The 24,175-nt window shown below is 43.1% G+C and overlaps 1 protein-coding gene across 2 annotated transcripts in view; it reads left to right on the forward strand.

The window, feature by feature from the left end:
* UBR1 (ubiquitin protein ligase E3 component n-recognin 1) overlaps positions 1 to 24,175 on the forward strand; it is a 137,154-nt gene that overhangs the window by 47,292 nt on the left and 65,687 nt on the right. For both annotated transcript variants that reach the window (XM_074955630.1, XM_074955631.1), the window contains exons 16-26: positions 330 to 391; positions 5,338 to 5,448; positions 7,263 to 7,328; positions 7,975 to 8,076; positions 8,954 to 9,017; positions 14,125 to 14,249; positions 15,551 to 15,603; positions 16,863 to 16,965; positions 19,275 to 19,323; positions 20,079 to 20,233; positions 23,819 to 23,918. In XM_074955630.1, the coding sequence (XP_074811731.1) occupies positions 330 to 391; positions 5,338 to 5,448; positions 7,263 to 7,328; positions 7,975 to 8,076; positions 8,954 to 9,017; positions 14,125 to 14,249; positions 15,551 to 15,603; positions 16,863 to 16,965; positions 19,275 to 19,323; positions 20,079 to 20,233; positions 23,819 to 23,918 (990 nt within the window). The remainder of the gene's footprint in view (positions 1 to 329; positions 392 to 5,337; positions 5,449 to 7,262; positions 7,329 to 7,974; positions 8,077 to 8,953; positions 9,018 to 14,124; positions 14,250 to 15,550; positions 15,604 to 16,862; positions 16,966 to 19,274; positions 19,324 to 20,078; positions 20,234 to 23,818; positions 23,919 to 24,175) is intronic.

Raw genomic sequence — 24,175 nt, forward strand, 5'->3', positions numbered from 1 at the left:
TCTATGCAGTGAGTGGCTATTGCTTTTCCTAAAGCCCAAATAAAACCAGATGCTGTTCCTAAACTGTGTTTCTTGTCTCTGCACCGGCCACAAAGGCAACTTGTATCAGATCTTGTAATCTTTAGTGAGAATGCTCCCTTGGTTACGTAATATGTGACTACAGGTTGTCACTTAAGCAAGAAACCATAAGTTTGTAAATACTATTTAGCAAACACTGCTTATAGTTTCTCATTTTCCAACACTTTGGTCTAGCATTTATAATCTGATTGAAAAGCCAACTTGGTTGCCTTTGATTTTTATCTTGAATTTTCTCCCCTTTTGTTCTATAGGCCTACATGTACGATTAAGCAAGACTGAAGCAATCTCAAGACTGCAGGAGTTTGTGCCTTCTGTAAGTGTCTGCTTCAGATGGTAACTGAGCTTGGCTTTTATTGCTGAATTACTTTCTGGTGAGCATCTTAATAGTGAGGGAAGAGAAAAGATGGTTTAACACTATTTTTAATAGTTTGCTAGAACAAATTGCTGTGCAGAAAAAAGAAATGGTTGGTTTGGTTTCTTTTTAAATACGAGAGCGCTCCCTAGGAATCCTCTGCACTAAATCAACATTGTAGGAAGGGAAGGACAGTACAACCTTACTTTTAGAGCAGGGGTCTCAAACACGTGGGGCGTTATTTGCTGTGGCCGCCAAGCTCCCCTCACCCACGTGCGCCCCTCCCGCGTACCGTGTCCCTGCTCCTCGAGGTGCTTCCCGGCGGTGCTTAGCACTTTCCAGGAGGGAGGGGGGAGGAGCGGGGAGCTGTGCACTCAGGGGAAGAGCCAGGGCAGGGGCGAGGATTTGGGTAAGGGGTTGGAATAGGGGTAGGGAGGGGGCGGAGTTGGGGTGGGGACTTTGGGGAAGGGGTTGGAAGAGGCAGGGGTGGGGCCTCATGGAAGGGGTGGAATGGGGGCGGGGGTGTCAGTGATGCGGCCCTCGGGCCAATGTACTAGTCCTCATGTGGCTCTCGTAGTAATTTGAGTTTGAGATCCCTGCTTTAGAGGCATTACTAGTGTTCAAGAGAGAGTGCTAAAACCTCTGTGGTTAACTTGTTCCCTGAAAAATAGTAGAATCTGTCAACTGTTCTGTGTGTACCAACTTAAAATTCCCTAGATGACATCTGATCCCAGGTTTTCTGTATAGCATTACAATGTGCTGCTGTTGTGACTCAGAGTCCAAACTGTTCTCTTTCTCAAGAGATGATATCTGTGATATGTTTTGAACAAGACTGCTTTTTCCCTCAGTGTTCTTATATTTGTACCCCTAGAATTGTCTGATTCAATGCCTAGTAAAATCCTTCCACTGTAGCAGGATCAATGGTATTACACTATTTTCTATTGTGCCAATTGCTGTAGTAACAAATTATTCTTCTTCAAGTATGTCCCTAGGGGTGCTTACACTGCCTGAATCTTTAGAGATTTTTGATAGTAGTCATGTGTCCCATACATCTTTGTGCCCTGCACCAAGGCTATATAGGGCTGCATGGTCGAACTAACCCCAGTTCCTTCTCAACTGCTTCTGTCTGAGACAGAGCATTAGTGTGCCTTTCTGTTTGAAAATACACTATCTCCCACACCCACGCACCCACCCCTTTCTGGCCGAGCGCGCACAGAAGTCAAACGTGGAGCTAAGCTGGGATTCGCCCAGTTATGCCTTGTTAACGAAGTCCACAAAATCGATAACACCATCCAGAGCCTTTGGCAAACGTTGAGGGAGGCAGAGGACACCTTGCAGATGATGTCCACAGCAAATCTAACGTGGAGCATGGCCTGGCTGTCAAAGCCAACTCTCTGTACATTGATCAGGAGAAACATATGAGAATGCATAAGACCTTCCCTGATACTCTTAGGCTGTTGAGGTGCACATAGGTCAATATATAGCCCTAAAGGGGGTTCTGCACTGATTAATGAAATCATTTGTGGGGGAGGTTGCATCGGTTGCATACAGTGTTTTAATAATATGTGGTTATATTTTCACTTATTAAAGGATGTACTAAATATGAATCAAATTCGGTCGGTCTGGCGCTCTCTCTCTCTCTTGGTCGGTCGGTCTCAATCATTTCCCACCTTACAGGATGGGGAAAGGGTGGAGCTTTTTCCTCAGATCACTTTTGCGCTCTAGGCTTCAAATGGTGCCTCACTTGCCTGGTCAGTGGTGGGCATTTTCAGTGTATCCACTGAATGGGGGAGTTGCATATTCTTCAGAAGTGCTCTGTCTGTTCTGTTTTTAAGGGTAGGGTTGAAGAGGAATCCTGAGATAAGTCTCGCACTCTTAATGATGGAGCATTCTCTCCACCCAGCTTCAGATCCAGGCCAGGACAAACCCCCTGGACATCAGCCTGGGAGTGAACACAGTGCCCCTTTGATTTCAGCATGTTCACCTGGATCTACTTGAGGTAAATCCTCGGAGAAGACCCATAAAAAGAGTGACCATCCTCCTCAGAAGGAATCTACTTCAAAGAAGTCTTGGTGTCCTGGAACTAAAGAACTGGGTACTGTTGAGTCTCCAGGTACTATCAGTATTAACCTCATGTGCATGGCTCCAGGCTCCTCTAAGAACAGAGGCACCAAACATGCTTTCGTACCAAGACTTTCTATACTGCAGAAGCAGAGCACAGGAGTTTAAGCACTCCTTTTCTAAGACGGTGGTACCTATAACTCCTTCGGTAATGTCTGTACTTATATCATTCTCGGTACCAAGTAAATGCCGTGCTTCCCATACAATCTCGGTTCCTTCTAAGACATCCTTATTGGTACCGACTATATCTACCAGGAAGGACCTATTGGAACAGCTTATGTCTGCAGTGGTCATGCAGAAAGCATCTTGGCTTCAGCTTTAAGAATTTACAAAGGAGGTCCAAAACACTGTTGCTTATGGTGGAGATGCTTTGTCAAAGAAGAGAGACTTGCATTGTGCGCTGAAATTTTTAGATTCTGGGTTAGTTTGATCTCCTGTGTTCCTTCATTCCACAGCTGAATTCCAACAACTGCAAATGTTTTACTTACAGCTCTTAAAATCTTCTTGAATTTTATAAGATGCATTGTCTGTGAGGAGTGCACGTATCTTGGGGCAGATCACTGATGGAGACGTAATTGCTGATGTCTCTGGGTCGACTCGATGGCTTGGAAGGTGAAGATTGACGGTGAAGATTAGAACCAGCGGTGCAAATTTACAGGAACCGTAGGAGGGATCAGAACACTGGGGAGCAGTAGCATAGCTAGGTGGGGAGTGGGGCAGCAGCTGCTCTCCCACCGAGCAGAAGTGGCGCCTTTTTAATTTTTACTCACCTGGTGGCGCTCCAGGTCTTCGGCGGTGGGTCAGGCGGCGCTCTGGGTCTTCGGCGGCACTTCGGCGTTGGGTCGTTCACTCACTCTGATCTTCGGCGGCATTTCGGGGGCAGGAGGGTCCTTCAGTGCAGCCAAAGACTGAAGCAAGTGAGGGACCCTATGCCGAAGTGCCGCTGAAGGCCTGGAGCGCCGCTGGGTGAGTACTAGCGGGTGGCGCCTTTTTTAATCTCCGCTCCCCCTGTTTTCTCCACCTGGCTATTCCACTGCTGGGGAGATAAGCTTATGGTGGCCCTTCCTATTGAGGAGTTTGGCAGATGCATTCTGTATAAGCTGGAGCCTCTGTCTTGCATCCAGATAGTGATTTACAGCATTTTACTTTAGACATGAGGAAATGATCGATCGCTGTGACCAGATTCTTGTCCTGTAGGAAGGAGTGATGTTCCCTATCAAGGTGCAGGTAGAAGGCACTTTTCACCACTGATGCTGTCTGATGATATATAATTAGGAATGACCTTAAGGATTCACACCACTTCTTTTTATCAATGGGGAGTGTGGAGCAAATGCTTTACATGCAAGCGGAGACCAAAGTCCCAGCTAACTCTTCAAAAGTTTTTTGTCCTTCCGACCAGTATCTCTTCACTCTTGGATTTAGTTTGAGCCAACTGTTCCCCATCCATGAACTGCTCTCTTGTACAGTCTTGCAATGATGCCAATTACATGTTGAAAGTGAGGTATGCAGCAGGGTGTCACCTGCATGTTGTTGGGACTGGAACATGTGATGGCTTACCACCTTTTAAAGTACTTCCATGTAGACTTTGAAGAAGGAAAGGATTGCTGTGGGATCTCTGTGTACCTTTTAGGTCCTCTTGGAGAGGAATGGTTGGAGCCACTGTACTGCTGAGATACCTACTCCAGACATGTTGTAGGCAGGTCAGTAGTGTGTTGTGATCAACTCTATGGAAAGCTGCAGAGAGGTCAAGCAGTATGAGCATTGAGATATGGCCTTTATCTATTGCCACAAGGAAGACCTCTTTTAGTGCTATGAGTGCTGCCTCTCTCTTGTGCCTTGGTTTGAAGCCTAACTACGTAGCATCCAGAATGTTGGAAGATGTCATATATTGTTGGAACTTGATTGTTACTACTTTCTTAATTTTTATTTAGCTGCAAAGCTGGTCTGCATTAGATGTTGACTTCCTGAGGATTGAGTAGACTGTTGCATTTTTCAGGAAGGTTGAAATGTTCACTTCTTGGAAGATAATGTTGAAAATTTCTGTTGAGTGGGCAATATTATTGTTTCCTGGGTCTCCCAGCCAGAAAGGGAATGGGTCTGCTTTGCAAGTGGTGGCTCAAATATTTCTATGGAAAAAGAAAAGGAGTACTTGTGGCACCTTAGAGACTAACCAATTTATTTGAGCATTTCTGTGGGTTTCTTGAACTTTAGTGGGTGTGATGTGACCAAACTCGGGGGTAGGAGTGGGATTTGGTGTTTCCTGGAACAATTTTAAAAGGTCTGCCTCAGAGTTATTTTCCTATTTGGGTTATCTTTCCTATTAGTAAGAGAAGGATTCCTTACAGTGGCTGCTTTGGGGTTGATATTTGGATTACACAGCTGAATTGATTAGTCAGTTCACTCTACAGATCAGCAATTGTCTCAACGTAACATGGGCACAGATACTGGAGAGAGACTGCAGATACCCTGCACCCATGTGAAGTCCATTTGAACTCACTGAGGCGCCACATAACCACCTACCTGGTTCAGTTTGTTTGATCAGGGCTATGGTGAGCACCAGAGTAGAAAATAAATTATGATGAGATCAGAAGGCTTTAAAAGGGGACACCAAAGGAAAACTGAATTCAAAATATCCCACTGTGCTAAGAAGTACTGTTTTCTTTTCTTTTTGTGTCCAGTTTAGGTCTTTTGTATTGTCTTGTAATCATTGATTTTATTTTTTTTTATTCTTCAAGATTTGTACTATGTTAAATCTATTTACAGTTTTAACTAACTTGATTTTTTAGGAACAATTCCAAGTGGAACTGCTAGTGGAATACCCTTTGCGCTGTCTAGTGTTGGTTGCTCAGGTTGCTGCAGAGATGTGGAGAAGGAATGGGCTCTCCCTAATAAGCCAGGTACTCTCTGTAGTATGTATTAGTGATTTTGTGTCCTGTTAGTTTTGTGCCAACATTTCCCATTGGTACTAAGGATGGCTGAGCCACCTGCTGCAGAAGAAGCTCGTGTGGTAAGCCTGCACAACATAAGTATAAATTACTCCTGGGGGAATTGTGTGCCACTGCGTGTACGCAGAATTCATGTCTCCCACAGATTTCTTTGCTTCCCTGCAGAAAAATGACTCTGACAGGGAAGCTGCAAGAGTAGTCATGCACCATTCCCTAGCTGTGCAGGTATGTCGTTTCAGGCGCCCGGAGCAGCTGGCAGAGAGGTAAATCACCACAGGACTGGGGACCCCCCCAGCCAGAAGCTCCTACCCTGAGCTGAGATCAGTTGCTAGTCCCAGCTGGGCTGGAGGCAGGAGCGGATGGGACGACTTCTTCCCCTGCAAGGAGTGGCTGAGGCTGTGTCAGACCTACCCCCAGAAACCTCCCCCAGCTGCAGGAAGCTCAGCATCCTCCCCTACTTCCTGCCCCCATTGCTCCGTCGCTGCAGGGGGAGCTGCTCACCTATCTGGCCAACCCCTGTGCATCCGGACCTTCCATACCCAGATACACCCAGAACCCCTCTAGCCCTCCATACCCGAACCCCACCCCATTGAACTTCAGCCCCTGCATCTGGAGTCTCCTGCACCCAGATGCCTTGCCTCTGGACCCCCACTCCTACCCTGATGAGCCCCACCCCCCTGCACCACCCTGAGCCCCCACATCCAGACCCCCACACCACTGACCCCAGAACTAGCTGCATCCAGACCCCCACCCCACTAAGCCCCACTGCCTCAGCATCCAGATCCCACTGTTGAGAACCCCACACCAAGGCCCCCGCCACTGAGTCCCAATCACTTTTATCTAGAACCCCCTGCAGAGTCCTGTTGCCACTGCACCTGGAACACCCCCAGTGAGCCTCTGTGCATCCAGATCCCTCCACACTCAGACCCCCCACTGAGCTGCCTGCACCCAGATTGTCCCACACAGAATCCTCTCACCCCACACCTGGATCCCCCCCATAGTGATCCCCCTCCATACTTGGATCCTGCCTGATTGAATCTGCCTGCCCCACACCTGGCGCAGAGGGGCAGGGCTTTAGGGTGTTTCTGTGGCAGGCCCAAGCCTTGTGTTGTGTCAGGGTAGGGTGCAGCCTCACCACTGAGTCTGCATCCCAGGAGTGGAGAAGTTACAGGGTGATCTCCCACCTTTGTGCAGCCAGTGGCCTGTGGTCCCTGCTGCCATGCTGGAGACTGTATTTATTTATTGACAAATAAAACTTGATTTTTTTTTGTCGCAGAATGCCCTCAGGAGTAATAAATGTAAATATCAGGTACTACTTAGCCTATAGTTATTATTGTGTGAAAAAATGTAAAATGAAGATCTGCAAGTCCCAAAGGATTCTTAATGAGGTACCTCTTAATTATCAATAACAAGCACTTCTGTACAGCATTGTATTTTGTAGATGCCATGGAAAACTAAAGGCAACATTCTGCCCTTTAGATACATGGATAGAGTCTCCTTTTGCTTCAAAACTGTGGAGCATTCTTATTTTACACTGGAGAACCTGGGATGATGTTTAACTGGTGAGGAGCAAGTAGTTAATAGCTGAAGATGTTACATTTACCTTATTTTCCCTATTTAGTGGGTGCATGTTAATCTAAGACTATGAATTGAAACGAGAGGTGCGGTATATGTGTAATCTAATGGATTGTACAAAGACTTGAAAGCCACAATATCGAAGTGACTGTTTCCCTAGTGAAACTTGTTTGTATTATTTGTTTACACAGGTGTTCTATTACCAGGATGTTAAATGTAGAGAAGAAATGTATGATAAAGACATCATCATGCTGCAGGTAGAAACCTTTTAAATTACTGCCGACACAAAGTACTTCCCAACTTCTTGTTTCATTCATCAAATTTTGTGTGATTTTTGCTTTTAATTTTAATTAGTGCTATGTTGCAACACAAATTATAATAAGCTTCCCTATATCTGGATAGTACCAATTGCACAAATGACCCAGCCATACATTACAAGTCATACGATGTAGAAATTTTTCTCTACTTTTTATTGTCATTACTTGTATGCTCTGTCCCACTTTTCCCATATCATGTTTGCCCCAAACGTGGATCCTCTATCTTGCCTAGTAGTTGAAAATGATATATTTTGTAAGTCACTCATGAGATGGCCAGATAGGATATTTAAGTCAGTTCTTTAAAACCACACCAAAAAACAGAACTAATGTCTGTTAATCCTTGAAAGGGAGCCAAGACTTCCAAAAATATCAAGAAGCCATGCATTGATTTTTCAACTGAAACAGTTTGTAACATTAATTTGTGTATCTCATAATTTTGTGCTTTAAATCTTGAACTGCTTTTGCTGTGTCCTTGCTCTGAATTTGTTTCCTATTTAAAATTGATGTTGGAAGAGGGATATTTTTCATACTTTAATGAAGAAATTTGATGCTAACTAAAGCTCTTGGGATGTGGGGTATCTGGCAGATTGGTGCATCGCTTATGGATCCAAACCTTTTCCTGTTGCTGATACTACAGAGGTATGAGCTTGTCAATGCCTTCAAGAAGATCATGCCCACCAAAGACCAGGTAAACAGCAAGGAACTATTCATGAATTCTCTTCTTTCAAGGTTATAGAACATCAGCAAGGAAACTAGCTGCAGCTGTTTCACTGCAATCATAAGACCATACCAAAAATAGTAACATAAGTTACAGGTGATCCAGTGGTTGGCTAAGTGATTTTTTTTTTCTCTGTAATAGAAAGTTTCTTGTTCTCAGTGTAAAACAAATAGTTTTTGCTGTCTTCAATGTCTCTGTCCAAATTGCTTGCTAGTTACCATGCAATTCAAAGAATGTTAACGCTGGAAAGGCATAGGATTGTATCAAGGAAAAACAATGCGCCTTTCTCCTATAGTTCTCTCCACATTCTGTGTTAATATCTTGCTTCAGGATGTCTTTGGTTTGCATCCTTTATCCTCTGTATGCATTAAGTAGGATTACTGTTTGTATACAGAGCGGGTCTCTCTACCAGTACTGTTATTTCCTAGGTTGCCTGATAAAAATCAGGAAGCTTTTTCCTCTCAACACGTCTTTGTCCTTCAAGGCCTATTCACATATCTTTTTAGTCTGAATGCAATTTTCCTGGTTTCTCCTGTCAATTCTTCAGGGTGTGGGGAGTTTTCACCTACCTCTTCATTCAGGACACAATTTTCCCAGTTAGATCCCTTCCTACTATGTTAATTTTGCATTTTATTCACAGAACAATCCCCACAGATGATAGTCTACGCAGTGTCTCCAGACTGAAATGCTGCAGGTTGGAGGGTGGTTTTTCTATTAAAATAGTAAATTGTGAACATTTGGGCTGAGACCAATGTCATCTGTGGAAACCCTTAACTTCAAGCCTGGATTTCCCACTTAACTGTATCATTCCCTGACCCAGCAACCTGTTTTTTTTTAACCCCTATAGGATTTGACCAAGCAATGTAATATATTAATAGAAGAAATGCTGCAGGTTCTCATCTATGTTGTGGGTAAGAAACTCTGTTTACAGTATAAATGAGATCTGATTTTGTGTTTTGGAGTTTCTTTTGCTTTTTGGATTGGCTGTAATTTAGCTTCTTTCCTCTCTGCAGGGCAGTACTTAGATATTTGCTGCTGGAAGGGACAGACTTGATGGATGACCTTTTCTGTTAGACAGTTCTCTGTATTTTAATTTAGAGGATTGGGGTTGGTATTGGATAACTCTTAAGTAGATGGTTCTATGACATGCAAACATGACGTCTGAAACCAGTGTGTCTTGTATACAGTATAGCCTGTTAGATAATTCCACAATTTGTTATTCAGGTATAAGAAGAGAAGAATCTATCCCTTAACTTTATGCCTGATACCCATTATCCTGATGTGAGATGTAATTAACTATAAAATATTTCTAACATTGTATACATTGCTGTACCATGTATAGGTGACAGTACTTGAGAAAGCAAAGCAAATCCCTATACCTCACCAAAGAAACATTATTATAATAAAAGAGTAATAACCCTGAATATTTGGGTTTGTGATGATCGGGAGATAGGGTTTCCCGATTTTGGTTGGATGTATTCCTGGAGGTTTCAGCACATGACATAATCTTTAATTAAAGATTAATCTTTAATTCCTGTAGACTCCAGGGCAATGCTGGAGGGATGGCAACCGTACCGGGAAAATCACATGGTGAATTGCCTGCTGGGCGCAAAGATTGGGGACCTCTCAAGACATCTAGACCGACTTATGTGTAGTGCTGGGGAGGAGCTGGTGGTTGTGATACATGTAGGTATCAATACTTAGGGAAAGGTAGGAGAGAGGTTCTGAAGGCCAAATTTAGGCTGCTAGGCAAGAGATGAGAGTTCAGGACCTCCATGGTAGCATTCTCTGAAATGCTTCCAGTTCCACATGCAGGGCCAGTTAGACAGGCAGAACATTCAATGCATGGATGAGAGGATGGTGTTTGGGAGGAGGGATTTAGGTTTATTAGGAACAAGGAACCATTTGGGAGATTAGCGAGGCTACAAAAACAGAAAATCCAGTAATAATATGGGACTTCAACTGTTGCCATATTGACTGGGTATATGTCGCCTCCAGATGGGACGCAGAGATAAAATGTAACACCATTTCAAAAAAAAGTCTCCAGAGGCAATCCTTAAAATTACAGGCTGGTAAGCCTAACTTCAGTACCAGGCAAATTGATTGAAACTATAGTAAAGAACAGAATTATCAGAGACAGAGATGAACACAGTATGTTGGGGAAGAGTCAACATAGCTCTTGTAAAGGGAAATCATGCCTCACCAATCTATTAGAATGTTTTGAGGGAATCAACAAGCATATGAATAAGAGTGATCCAGTGGATATAGTGTACTTTCTGAAAGTCTTTGACAAGATCTCTCACCAAAGGCTCTTTAGCAAACTAAGTAGTAATGGGATAAGAGGAAAAGTCCTCTCATGGATCAGTAACTGGATAAAAGATAGGAAACAAAGGGTAGGAATAAATGGTCAGTTTTCATAATGGAAGGAGGTAAATGGCGTGACACCCAAGGTTCAGTATTGGAACCTGTGCTGTTCACAGTATTCATAAATGATCTGGAAAAAGGGGTGAACAGTGAGGCAGCAAGTTTGGACATGATACAAAAGACAGTTAAGTCCAAAGCTGACTGAGGAGAGTTGCAAAGAGTTCTCACAAAACTGGGGAACGAAATGGCCAATGAAATTCAGTGTTGAGAAATGCAAAGTGTAATTATTTTTTCCAAAATGGCAGGGTCTAAATTAGCTGTTACCGTTCAAGAAAGAGATCTTGGAGTCATTGTGGATAGTTCTCTTAATGATCAGCAGTGGTCAAAAAGGCTAACAGTATGTAAGAAATTATTAGGAAAGGGATTGATAATAAGAAAAGATAAATCCATGGTGAGTCCACACCTGGAATACTGCTTGCAGTTCTGATCTCCCTATCTCCAAAAATATATTAGAATGGAAAAAGCACAGAGAAGGGCAACAAAAAATGATTAGATGTATGGAACAGCTTCCATATGGGGAGAGATTAAAAAGAGTGGGTCTGTTTATCTTAGAAAAGAGGTGACTGAAGGGGGATATGACAGATTGATAAAATCATGAGTTGTGTGGAGAAAGTGAATAGGGAAGTGTTCACATAACACAAGAACCAGGGGTCACCCAATGAAATTAAAAGGCAGCAGGTATAAAACAAACAGAAGGAAGTACTTCTTCACACAACACAAAGTCAACTTCTGGAACTTGTTGCCATTGGAATGTTGTGAAGGCCAAAAGTATAACTGGGCTCAAAAAAGAGTGAGGTAAGTTCATGGAGGATAGGTTCCATCAGTGGCTCAATAATTGCCCTGTACTGTTCATTCCCTCTGAAGCCACTAACTGGCCACTGTTGAAAGACAAGATACTGGGCTAGAAGGACCACTGATCTGAACCAGTATGGGATTCTCATGGGCAGCAAAAAAATTTAACAGTTTAAAAAAAAAAAAAAAAAAAAACAACAAAAAAAAACTTCCTCCCTTTTGCCCTCAAATATCTTTTGGGAGAGAGTTTCACAAATTTGTCCTATGAAATATCTGTACAGGAGTATGGTGGTTCTTTGACTGATTGCACATGTCCATTCTATTTCAAGTGTGCGCATGCCCAGCGCACTAGTGTCAGAAATTTTTCCCTCCGATGTACCCATCAGTATCTTTTCTCGTGTTGCTGTGCAACGGTATAAAAGGTGGAGCCAACCCATCTTTGTTCTTTTTATCGCCTGTGACGATTGTCGGAGTGTTTTACCTTGCTGTTGTAGGTGTTTCCCTTTTTTTTCGTGTTTTGTTGTTTTATAGTCTTAGTTTAATTTTGTACTATTAGGTTTCCTTTTTTAGTAGTTTACTTAGTATAACTGGTTCCTTCTGGATTGGGTTCTGATGCCCAGGGCTAGGGCACGCCTCAGTCCCCAGGTTTCAAACTTTGCGATGCATGCAAGAAACCAGTGCCAGTCAGCGACCACGCTGTGGGTGCCTGAAGTGCCTAGGAGAAGCTCATGTTAGGGAAAGGTACCAAATCTGCAGGGACTTTAAGCCAGAACTAAAAAAACCACGGAGGTCAAACTAAGCATCTTAGGGAGACAGCTTTGTTCCCACCCTTGGAGTCTTCCTGCTCGGGGTGGGCACCAAGTGCCTCTGCTTTGGTCAGGAGCACTTCCACTGTGATGGGAGAGTCTCAGCGCCAGTCTCCTTCTCCGGTACCTAAGAAGCAGCATTGGAAGACTGCATCTGGAGACCTGTAATCCCAGGTGAGCAAGGTCCCCATCCAGTGATCAAACTGGGAAGAAGGGGACAATGGTATCTGCACCACAGAGTGCTTCAGCACCAAGCGCACTCTATCCTCAGCGGCAAGAGAGTCTCCCGATGCCATCAACACCCAAGGTATATGCCATGGCACACAGTCTTCACTGGGCATCCAGCAGACATCTCAACCATTACCGATGGACAATGTCATGGATTTGCTGGCTACTAGTGTTCAGTACCCAATATCATGGGTACCCTATGGACACTCTGGTACCCCCTCATATGCAGCCCATCTATGATTTCCTCTAAGGACTCCTGGGACCACTCTCTGGCACCAAAGAGATACCAGATAAGTTAGAAGTGGGATCTTGCATGTCATGGCTGCATCACACAGGCCTTCAATCTCCTCTGAGAAGTTCTCACCTTTGGTATCCAGCAGAGCCTCCCTGTTGGCTGGCTAGTAGGGAGCAATGATTGGGAAGAAATTGGGCTCCAGTGCCATATCAGTGGCTGTATTGGAACTCGTTGGTTTTCTTGCTGTCTCCAAATCCTCTCCATACCCTCCCGCCTCTACGTTCTCCGGTAGACATTGTGAACCTGCATGGCAAGAACTGCAGGAAGCCACTCCCAGTGCCAAGCCCAGTACTGAACATGGGGAACCTGCCTAAGTGAGCCTCCATTTGGAGGGATTGGGCAAATCACCTCAACTAGTGTTGGATTCCTCCTCCTCATTGTCCGAGTAGTATCTGGTGTTTCCTCACTTGCCCCAGATAATTATTGGGCACACCAGGACCTCTTACAGAGGGTGGCTTCCTCACTAAATATTCAAGTGGAAATAGGTCAGGGGAGCTCATGCAGATTGATTGATATCTTGGGATCTGTGGACCTTCTTGAGTAGTGCTCCCAATAATTGAGGTTGTTCAGAAACCCACTGCAGTATATTATGGCAACCACCATCTTCCCTGCCTCCTAAAGCCCTAAGTGGACTGATTGGAGGTATCATGTCCCCTTGAAGGGGTTTAAACAGTTGTGTGTGTCGTCCCCCCCGCCAAGGCAAACCCACAGCAAGACCAGGGCTGCTCTCTCAGCTGCCTAGACTCACCCCTCCAATAGAGCCTGCAGTGACTCATCACTAGGGCTATGTCTACGCTACTGCGGTAAGTCCTATGCTACGCAACTCCAGCTACGTGAATAACATAGCTGGAGTCGACGTACCTTATGTTGAATTACCAAGGGGGGTCGACGGGAAAAAAATTCTCCCATCAACTTACCTTGCTCTTCTTGGGGGTAGAGTACGGGGTTGGTTAGAGAGCGATCTGCTGTCAATTTGGCGGGTCTTCACTAGACTCGCTAAATTGACTGCTGGTGGATCGATCTCAGAGCACTGATCCTGGCTGTAGTGTAGACCTGCCCCCAGGCATGCTGCAGCAGCTCAGCTTCACTGTCTCATCCCATAAGCAGAGCCTGCACTGACTCAGCCCTCATGTATGCTGAAGCAGTTTATCCCTGAGCAGAGCCCGAATGGCGCAGTCCCACAGTTTGGGGACCATTGGGGTAGAGGGTGGCTCCACCCTTTGGTACCACCGTGTAACAGTAGGAGGCAGCAGAGGGGGCATGCGCTGACCTGATGGGTACAGCTGAGGGAAAAATCTCCAACACTAGTGCACTGGGCATGCGTGCATCTGAAGTAGAATGGACATGTGCAGCATATTTTGAAGAAGAAAAATTACAGAGCAGGTTAGTAACTGTTTTTCTGTATGAGTGAATCATAAGTGTTTTTTAACCTTCATGTTTTCCTTTTTCCTCCTTTTTATGGCTTCCTGGTAGGGGAAAGATACGTGCCTGGAGTGAGTAGTGTGACAAAAGAAGAAATTACCATGAGAGAAATTATTCATCTGCTCTGCATTGAACCAATGGCTCACAGTGCTATTGCCAAATCTTTGCCTGAGAATGTGAGTCCTTCTTCTCTCCCTCCCTCCCCCTCTTTCTTCCCTCTTCTTTCTCTTTTCTGCTCCCTGTTTCTTTAGATGAAAGTGTTTTTTACTTTTTCTTTTGGTGGAAACCACAGTTTTTGGATTTAGAGTTACAGTGAAATATGACTGCATTTCAGTAAGATGAGTATTTTCCCCCTTGTTAAAGGTAAATGCATGGTGCTCTTCAAGGGAAATTTAACAGTCCACAGTTACTCGTGTGTCTGTGTCCTTCAGACTGACACCCTGCAACCAAGAACATCCTAGAACCAGCCATTCTACATATTCATAGTATGGTTCTAATCTGAAAAACTACTGTAGGAGGATTGCATTTTGGTACTCAGGGAGCAGAACTATTGAGTTTAGTCATAGCTACTAACTTCTATGACAAATATTTTTTAAATGATTTCTTCTGTTGGACCTGCAGAGCTAGTGTAGCTGAAAGAGGGGGAGCCAAACTCTGTTCCATCTTGTGTATCAACAGTATTTTTTACTAAATTCTAATCATTTACCCTTGTGCCAATCCACTGAAAACAATTGCACAGGTGTAGTTGAAAGTATAGTTTTGTCCTTCTGATAAAGAACAAGATGGAAAGAATTCATTTTAACTGTCATAGCCCAGACTGATTTTATGGGGTTGGCAGTTAAGAGAAAAACCCCTCATTTTTGCTTTCAAACTGAGTATATTATGAAAATTATTGTAAACCCTAAACGTAGAATCGACGAATGCCATTTTTAGAGACTAACCTTTCAGAATTAAGAACTGTGTGGCCTGCCCTCCCTTAATAGTAAGGTGAAAAATTGCTCTTTGGATGGGGCACACCTCTGATACAAGTAATGTCTGATGGTAGTTCAGTGAGCAAAGGAGTCTTGATGTTCTCTCTTGGACATCCTTTTACATTTCCCATTCCAGGGGTGGGCGTACTTATTATTTTACTCATCACCAAATTTGTAATTTGAATATCTGAATTTTGGATGAACGTTGACAAAAAAACATTAGTCCATAGGTTAAATATGGAATTGATCTAGATGGCTTTTCATACTTTACCATGCAAACTGTCAGTGGGTTTTTGTTGCATTAATAATGGTGTGTTTCACAAGTGATCAATTTGAGGTGATTTTATTAGAGTAGATACAGGCTGGTATAGATTCTGATACTTATAGGTTAGTCTTGCATGTTCTGAAATGTCATATTTTAGTCCTAATATTCTAGATTGTAACCTAATACTGTAGTGTATATATGTGTATGTAAAAATATGCTCTGTGTTTAAATGTTTTAACAGGAAAACAATGAAACTGGCTTGGAGAAAGTAATAAACAAAGTGGCCATATTCAAGTAAGCTCTTAATACTACTTTATAGATGACATGCAGGTGAAGGGATGAGAGCTCCCAAGGACTGGGTCAATTGACTTGGGCTTGTGAGGCTTATGCTGCGGGGCTACAATTTGCAGGGTAGACACTTGGGCTGGAGCCCAGGCTCTGAGACCTACCCCATTCGCAGGGTTTCAGAGCCTGGGCTCTGGCCCAAGCCCGAATGTCTACTCTGCAGTTTTTAGCCCCATGAGCCGGAGTCAGCTGACCTGAGCCAGCTGCGACCATGCTGCTTGTCTTTTATTGCAGTGTAGATGTACCCTTAGACTGTTGGTCATGCTACACAAACTCCTCTCCTGTTTTGTAAGCTTGAAATATATTTGCTTTCATTTTTGCATAGAAAAGTAAGTGTAAAATAGAGATATGGAAGTCCCACATACTAATGGAAGAGATTTTTCAAAGCTCACTTTCTTTTGTAGTAGCTGGCCACCATACTGCTACCTGCCCTTTTTACCTTTTGAAAATCTCCTCAGTGTTTGGTTTAGACTGCTCTTTACTTGTTTACTTGCTTTTCTGCCAGAAAACTGTTGGCTACCAGCTGTAGGTAGAAAAGATCCTTTTCACAGGCAACCAAGGAAAGCATCGCTTTGGTACTTTAATATCTGAATTGGTTTTGGTCAGTTATGATTCTGTCAAAAAAACAAAACAAAAAACACCACACAACAAAAACTTCCAATTCAATTGCTGTAGTCTCCCTTATTTTGAATTGCTTGTGGCTTGCTCCATTTACATTTAACCAAAGGGAACCATAGATATAGCTAGGATTTTTGTTCTGAGGGTAGGATGGGGGTTAAAAGAAGAGACCATTCTGTGTACTTCACTGGGAAGCATATCATTATGTTTCTTAGATTAGTGCCTAGCTTGAAAAGGAACTGCAGATTATACAGTGAGGCACCATGCAGGCCAAATGCCTGAAATTCTAGGAGACAGTCTTAATTCATCTGTGAATAATCTCCTGGTGCCATGTGTCAGAGATGCTCCTGCAATGGGCAGGATCCATAGGAAAGTGTATTTCTGGTAGTGAAAAGCTGGTAACTGAATTTATCTGCAATTTGTAATGTAATGAAGTTGCCATCCTTGTTTAAATATGCAGAGCCAGGTCCCATTGTGTTCCATTTCACTCTTAACATTTCCTTAGGAAGTAATTGCATTACTTGCAACTTGTGCTATAAATAAGCACTGAGGATTTGTTGTTAATCCATGTACTACAAATGTTTTTTTAGGAAACCGGGTGTGTCAGGCCATGGAGTTTATGAATTGAAGGATGAATGCATGAAAGAGTTCAATATGTTCTTTTATCACTATACCAAGACCCAGCACAGCAAGGTAGGCAATGTGAAGGGAAGAGGAGAGCACACACTTTTTCTCTGCCTAAACAAACCTGGTGTACTGAAGGTAGGGATATAATGGAGTCTCAAGATGGTAGAGTGCTTAATAATATATCTCTGATTTATTTCTTTTAATGTATTCTACTTAACCCTCAAACCATACTCATAAGGAAGCTAACTTTTGGTTTTTTGACAGGAGACAGCGAAGATGTTTTTCATGTGACAAAAACTGTTCTTCTGTAATTAAGCTGTAAAAAGCTACCACCAATGTTCTAGTAAAACATTATTCAGATTCACAAACACAACTCTACTAATACACAAAGATAATCTTGATAATCACAGCTTCTGTGCAGCACAAGAAAATACCAATGTCGGGGTTTTTGGTGTATGCGTAGCTTTTTTTTAAAGAAAAAACAGTTCTAATGCATCCTGTGAGTTCAGGACATTTAGGCTGGGAATTTTGATAGGCGCCTAAAGCATTTAGGTGCCTGTCTCCCACTAAAATTCAGGGAGAGTTGAGTGCTTAACTCGCTTGGATCCCTTTGAAAACTCCAGCCTAAATTTTCAGCCTTTTAACAACAGGTGACAAGCAATGTAGATTAATAAAAGCACTATCAGATTGCATACTGGAGACAGACTCCAACTAGGGAACAAATTGTAGAAAGTGTAGTGAAGACACAATGGGACAGCTCCTTTGCCAGTGTAAATCCATGGAGCTATGATAACTTACACCAGCCAAGGATCTACCCCAAAGCATTTTAAGAGCAGTACCTGTGTGGTTTTCCCTTCCCCACCCCCACATTACAGTTATTTTTTCCCTCTGTTTCTGCTATGAAGTTTGAAATCTCCGTTTACTCTCTTCATGTTTAAATTCAGCTAAAGCTTTAGTTGCACATTTATAGCTTCCTTTTGTGTATGGGAGTAAAAGGAATTAGATCTCTTTGGGATGCCATATGTCACACAAGACTGTTAAGCTCTAGTAAAAAATACCCATTTAAAAAAATAAGATGCCAGGTCAAAAAAAGACAAAATACTAGCTCACCCAAACAGGAGAAGAAGCATAATTTGGCGCTAAATAAATGTGCATAGTTCCACAGTGCATTTAAAAGATTTAAAAAAATAAAAAATTATCTCGTCCTATGCCAGAGGCCCTCAGAGTATATGGGGCGTGCTTCGCTAGGTGGGTGTGGAGGACTGTCCATTGGGTGTGGCGGAGAGGGAGCGAGCGAGCGCCACCCAGCCCCTCCCCCCCCGCTCTGCTCCAGTCCCACCCCCAGCTGCATCCCTAGCTCCTGGCCCCAGCCTTGGCGTGGCTCCGCTCCCGGCCCCACACAAGCCCCCAGCAGCCGCAGCTTTATTCCCGGCTCGGGGCCAAGGCTGGGAGCAAGGCCAGGAGTGGAGCCACAACTGGCTGCAGGCCCAGCTGCCAGCCTCCACTTCAGCTTGGCTGTGGCTCTGCCCCAGCCTCGGTCCCGCTCTTAGCCCCACCCCAAGCTGCAGCCCGAACCTCAGCCCCCTTACCCCTGTCTACCCTCCCACCCTGAGCTGCGGCCCCACTCCCGGCCCTGGCTCCAGGGGTGGGGGGACATGGACAGAGGTAAGGGGGGGCAGGGTGACCCTCAAAAGTTTGGGGACCGCTGGTCTGGGAAAAGTGAAGTAATTGCGTTGCTCATTTGTAGTATAATACGAGTCAAAGCAGATCTTTACAAATCATTTATCAATTTTTTTGTATCTTTTAGGCTTCCCTGGATGAGCAGTATTGTATCGAAGTTAAAAAAAAAAATCAAACTAATATAAATTTGCAAAATATATTAAATATGGTTACCCATAAAGATATCTTCAAAATTTTTTTCCCCCTTCTTTGAGATGTGCAGATCAGAAGAACTACTAATACATTTTTTACATTCTTGCAATAGGGGAGAGTTTAAATGCATAGGCTGTTTTTGAAAGAATTGACTTCCTCATAGATGTTCACAAGAGAATATGTTGAATTTGTATTTGTATTAATGGATAGGTACTATACCTAGAACTTCAAGGGGATAATTGTAGTTTTCCACACACTGTTATAAAATGTACTAAGAAAAGTTAATCTTATCCCTACTATAGGTTTACTGTCATGTTTGCACTGGCTTTATTATCCAGGCCCGCAACATGTTTTCATATGCTGATGTATTATACAGTGTGAGTGGAGTGTCAAAGTAAATCTCAGTGGATCTTCCAACGTTTATTAGTATAGTGTCCCTGATGGTTTCACTAAAGAATCCTCCTTTGCTGTTGGTACAATAACGTAGGCCAACTTTCTTACAGGCTGAACATACACAGAAGAAGAGAAGAAAACAAGAAAACAGAGATGAAGGTAAAAAGTTGGACTGGATGATAGAGCAAGTGCTATGGTTTGGTGTAGCAGTCTCCTTTGTGCTTATAAAATAAAAAATTTGGTATGTGACTCAGGGATTGACAATGGGATAGAAATTGTATTGAATCCAGGGTCACAGGTTGGAAATAGACCTAGGTCTTTAGTGACCAGAACTTGTTACCACCAGACATCTTTTTGGTGATTATTATTATTATTGTTTAACAATTGGGAGGGCTGTCAGTTTAGTTTTTTAGTGGACAGATGCCCACAAATTCAACCCACCGTCAAAACAGTCACACTTGTTGACAATCTAGAAAGACCAAGGGGACTAAAGTAATTTTTCTCCTTTTACAGGTGGTTCTTCTGGGATAGAGTTGGTGGGGTAGTGTAGGGAAGATTGTACTGCTGCTGCCAGTGTTGTGCCTGTTCTATGGATGACTTCATCTTAAACTATCATAAATCTGATATCTTTCACAAACAATTTAAACTCACTTTAAAAGTCACAAACTCCATGTATCAGAAACTTAGAGATAAGACTATAATGTTTCAGTTGTAACAGAACTATTATCCCCTCTTTCCCTAACCTCCCTTTTTAATTCCACAGTCACCATTCAAACCTCTCTCTCTCTCTCTCTCTCTCTGTCTCTCTGTCTCTCTCTCTGTAGCAGTGTACCTGTTGTCTCCACTTCCTGCTCACAATCTGGTAGGAAATATTAGGCAGTTATTAATATGCCTGCATGTGACTTCTTTTCTAGCACTGCCACCTCCTCCCCCTCCTGAATTCAGCCCAGCGTTCAGCAATGTGGTGAAAATTCTGAACTGTGATATCATGATGTATATCCTCAGGACTATCCTTCAAAGGGCAGTACAACTGGAGACCCACTTATGGACTGAAGCTATGATCCAGATGGTATGGATTGCATTAGTATTTTCCTCCTTAATTTGGGTTAACTATTGATGCTAAAACACACTCTTGTGCGTTTATATGTAAACACACAGCACACTACAGTAAACTGTAATCTTGCATATCTCTTGAACATTAGCATAACGTAGTAGACTTGATTTCAGAGTAGCAGCCGTGTTAGTCTGTATCCGCAAAAAGAAAAGGAGTACTTGTGGCACCTTAGAGACCAACAAATTTATTTGAGCATAAGCTTTCGTGAGCTACAGCTCACTTCATCAGATGCATGCAGTGAAAAATACAGTGGGGAGATTTATATACACAGAAAAAGCACAAGAACAAATCCGCACAAACACACCCCTGGAACCCTGACCAGGGATATTCTATCTGCTACCCAAGATCCATAAACCTGGAAATCCTGGATGCCCCATCATCTCAGGCATTGACACCCTGACAGCAGGACTGTCTGGCTATGTAGGCTCCCTCCTCAGGCCCTGCGCCACCAGCACTCCCAACTATCTTCGAGACACCACTGACTTCCTGAGGAAACTACAATCCATAGGTGATCTTCCTGAAAACACCATCCTGGCCACTATGGATGTAGAAGCCCTCTACACCAACATTCCACACAAAGATGGACTACAAGCCGTCAGGAACACTATCCCCGATAATGTCACTGCAAACCTGGTGGCTGAACTTTGTGACTTTGTCCTCACCCATAACTATTTCACATTTGGGGACAATGTATACCTTCAAATCAGCAGCACTGCTATGGGTACCCGCATGGCCCCACAGTATGCCAACATTTTTATGGCTGACTTAGAACAACGCTTCCTCAGCTCTCGTCCCCTAATGTCCCTACTCTACTTGCGCTACATTGATGACATCTTCAGCATGTGGACCCATGGAAAAGAAGTCCTTGAGGCATTCCACCATGATTTCAACAATTTCCATCCCACCATCAACCTCAGCCTGGACCAGTCCACACAAGAGATCCACTTCCTGGACACTACGGTGCTAATAAGCAATGGTCACACAAACACCACCCTATACTGGAAACCTACTGACCGCTATGCCTACCTACATGCCTCCAGCTTCCATCCAGACCATACCACATGATCCATTGTCTACAGCCAAGCTCTACTATACAACCGCATTTGCTCCAACCCCTCAGACAGAGACAAACACCTACAAGATCTCTATCAAGCATTCTTACAACTACAGTACCCACCTGCTGAAGTGAAGAAACAGATTGACAGAGCCAGAAGAGTACCCAGAAGTTACCTATTACAGGACAGGCCCAACAAAGAAAATAACAGAACGCCACTAGCCGTCACCTTCAGCCCCCAACTAAAACCTCTCCAACGCATCATCAAGGATCTACAACCTATCCTGAAGGAGGACCCATCACTCTCACAAATCTTGGGAGACAGAGCAGTCCTTGCTTACAGACAGCCCCCCAACCTGAAGCAAATACTCACCAGCAACCACACACTACACAACAGAACCACTAACCCAGGAACCTATCCTTGCAACAAAGCCCGTTGCCAACTGTGTCCACATATCTATTCAGGGGACACCATCATAGGGCCTAATCACATCAGCCCTACTATCAGAGGCTCGTTCACCTGCACATCTACCAATGTGATATATGCCATCATGTGCCTGCAATGCCCCTCTGCCATGTACATTGGTCAAACTGGACAGTCTCTACGTAAAAGAATAAATGGACACAAATCAGACGTCAAGAATTATAACATTCAAAAACCAGTTGGAGAACACTTCAATCTCTTTGGTCACTCGATTACAGACATGAAAGTTGCAATTCTTCAACAAAAAAACTTCAAAACCAGACTCCAACAAGAGACTGCTGAATTGGAATTAATTTGCAAACTGGATACAATTAACCTAGGCTTGAATACAGACTGGGAGTGGATGTGTCATTACACAAAGTAAAACTATTTCCCCATGTCTATTCACCTCCCTCCCCCCAGTTCCTCAGACATTCTTGTCAACTGCTGGAAATGGCCCACCTTGATTATCACTACAAAAGGTTCCCCCCGCTCTCCTGCTGGTAATAGCTCACCTTAAGTGATCACTCTCTTGTTACAGTGTGTATGGTAACACCCATTGTTTCATGTTCTCTATGTATATAAATCTCCCCACTGTATTTTCCACTGAATGCATCCAATGAAGTGAGCTGTAGCTCACGAAAGCTTATGCTCAGATAAATTTGTTAGTCTCTAAGATGCCACAAGTACTTTTTTTTTTTTTTTTTTTTTTTTTTTTTGTAGACTTGATTTGAAAATCTTTCTACATTACACCTTTAATTATATGGCACTGGATGACACTTTAAAGTCAGTTATTTGTGGTGTTTGGTAGATAAGCATAGGCTTGGTAAACAGAATCTTACTTTTTCTCTCTTATAGTAATACCATTTCCAGTACATTGTATGGCTTTATTTTAAAGGCACATTGTGTTAATATTTCCGAACGTATAAATGTGGTTAACGAATATTTTAATTGGAAGAAAGGGACCTCTTTGATCCAAAAGGCTGTTTTTATAAATTTTACTGATCTAGCAAAAGGTTTCCCATTATCTGCCTCCTCCTCTATAAACTTTAAATGTAATTTACAGTAGTAATAAGCACTTTGCAAAAGTAAGTATTGCAGTTACATAACTTGAAGTGTCTAACAGTCTTGCCTTGTCTCATCACTGAAAGCTGTTTCAAGACAGTTGCGTTGTCTGGTTTTCTGACTTACAACTACATGTAAAAACATAAGCTTGTTAAAGAAGCAAGGTGAGATAACTTGGGCTCTGTAACATTGCTAATGATATGTTGTGATTGAAGTGGGAATTTTCCGTAATATTTGTATGACCTGGGTCTGTACCTCCATTTTCTCTGTATGCTGCATTGTTACCCAGTGTGTGGAAAAGGACTGTTTACTCTCAGGGCAGACCAAGAGACATTGGTATGAATGTCGCCTCGCTGTCTGAGCCTGGATGGGACGTCTAGTGATAGATTTCTCCACCTCTCAGCAGGGAAGTTGAGCACTATCCCCCAGCTTGAGAACAAAGGAATGGAGAGGTGGGGGGGATAAGAATTGGTTGCTGGAAGGAGTCAGACAGCTTGAACAGTGAGGTTCACTACAGCTTGGCTGGGCTGTGTCCTAACCAGAATGGACTTAGCCAATGCTTTAACTTTCCTTTCTCTATGCTAACCTAAGGACTTCCTCTGTTGTGTTCAGTTGACTAATAAACCCTACTGTTTTAACAATGCTGTATGAGCATCACTGCAAATGCTTTGAGGCACATTAATTCATTAAGAGTGTACAAGTCATCAGCAAAAGTGCAAAGCTTGTAGATGGCTAATGTGAAACCTGTAAGGATCAACTAAGCTTAATGCAAGGAATAAGCAGGGGCCATGCCTCGTTAAGGACACTAGCATATTCTGTGTATGGTTATTGAATCTTTTGTGTGAGATCAATGCACTTTTGCACTGTGTGATATATTCCTTAAGGTCTTCTGTCAATATATGTCCAGTTTTACAGACATCTGGTAGCAATTGAGTTTTATCACTTCTGTCTTTCACAGGTACTTCACCTCCTTTCTCTGGGCTTACTGGAAGAGAAGCAGCAGCTAGAAAAGGCTCCAGAGGAAGAAGTGACCTTTGACTTTTATCACAAAGCATCAAGTACGTTTCACTTTTTCTGAAGTGGGGAGTGAATTATGCTAACTTCTTATTATAAGAACAATATTAGCCTCAAAAGAAGAGTTAAATCATTGTGTTCAGCAAGGATTTATCCTGTCTTTATTTTCATCGTAACATTCAGAAACGAAGTGAGACTGCTAGAGTTCTGCTTTGCATCAGTAGAGAAGCCAGATCAGGAATTACATGTCTATGCTCCGGCTTGACAGGTGTAGTGAGGAGAGGATGTGCTGGTTCCCAAA

This window comes from Natator depressus, chromosome 6 (genome assembly GCF_965152275.1).
Source record: "Natator depressus isolate rNatDep1 chromosome 6, rNatDep2.hap1, whole genome shotgun sequence".
NCBI lineage: Eukaryota > Metazoa > Chordata > Testudines > Cheloniidae > Natator > Natator depressus.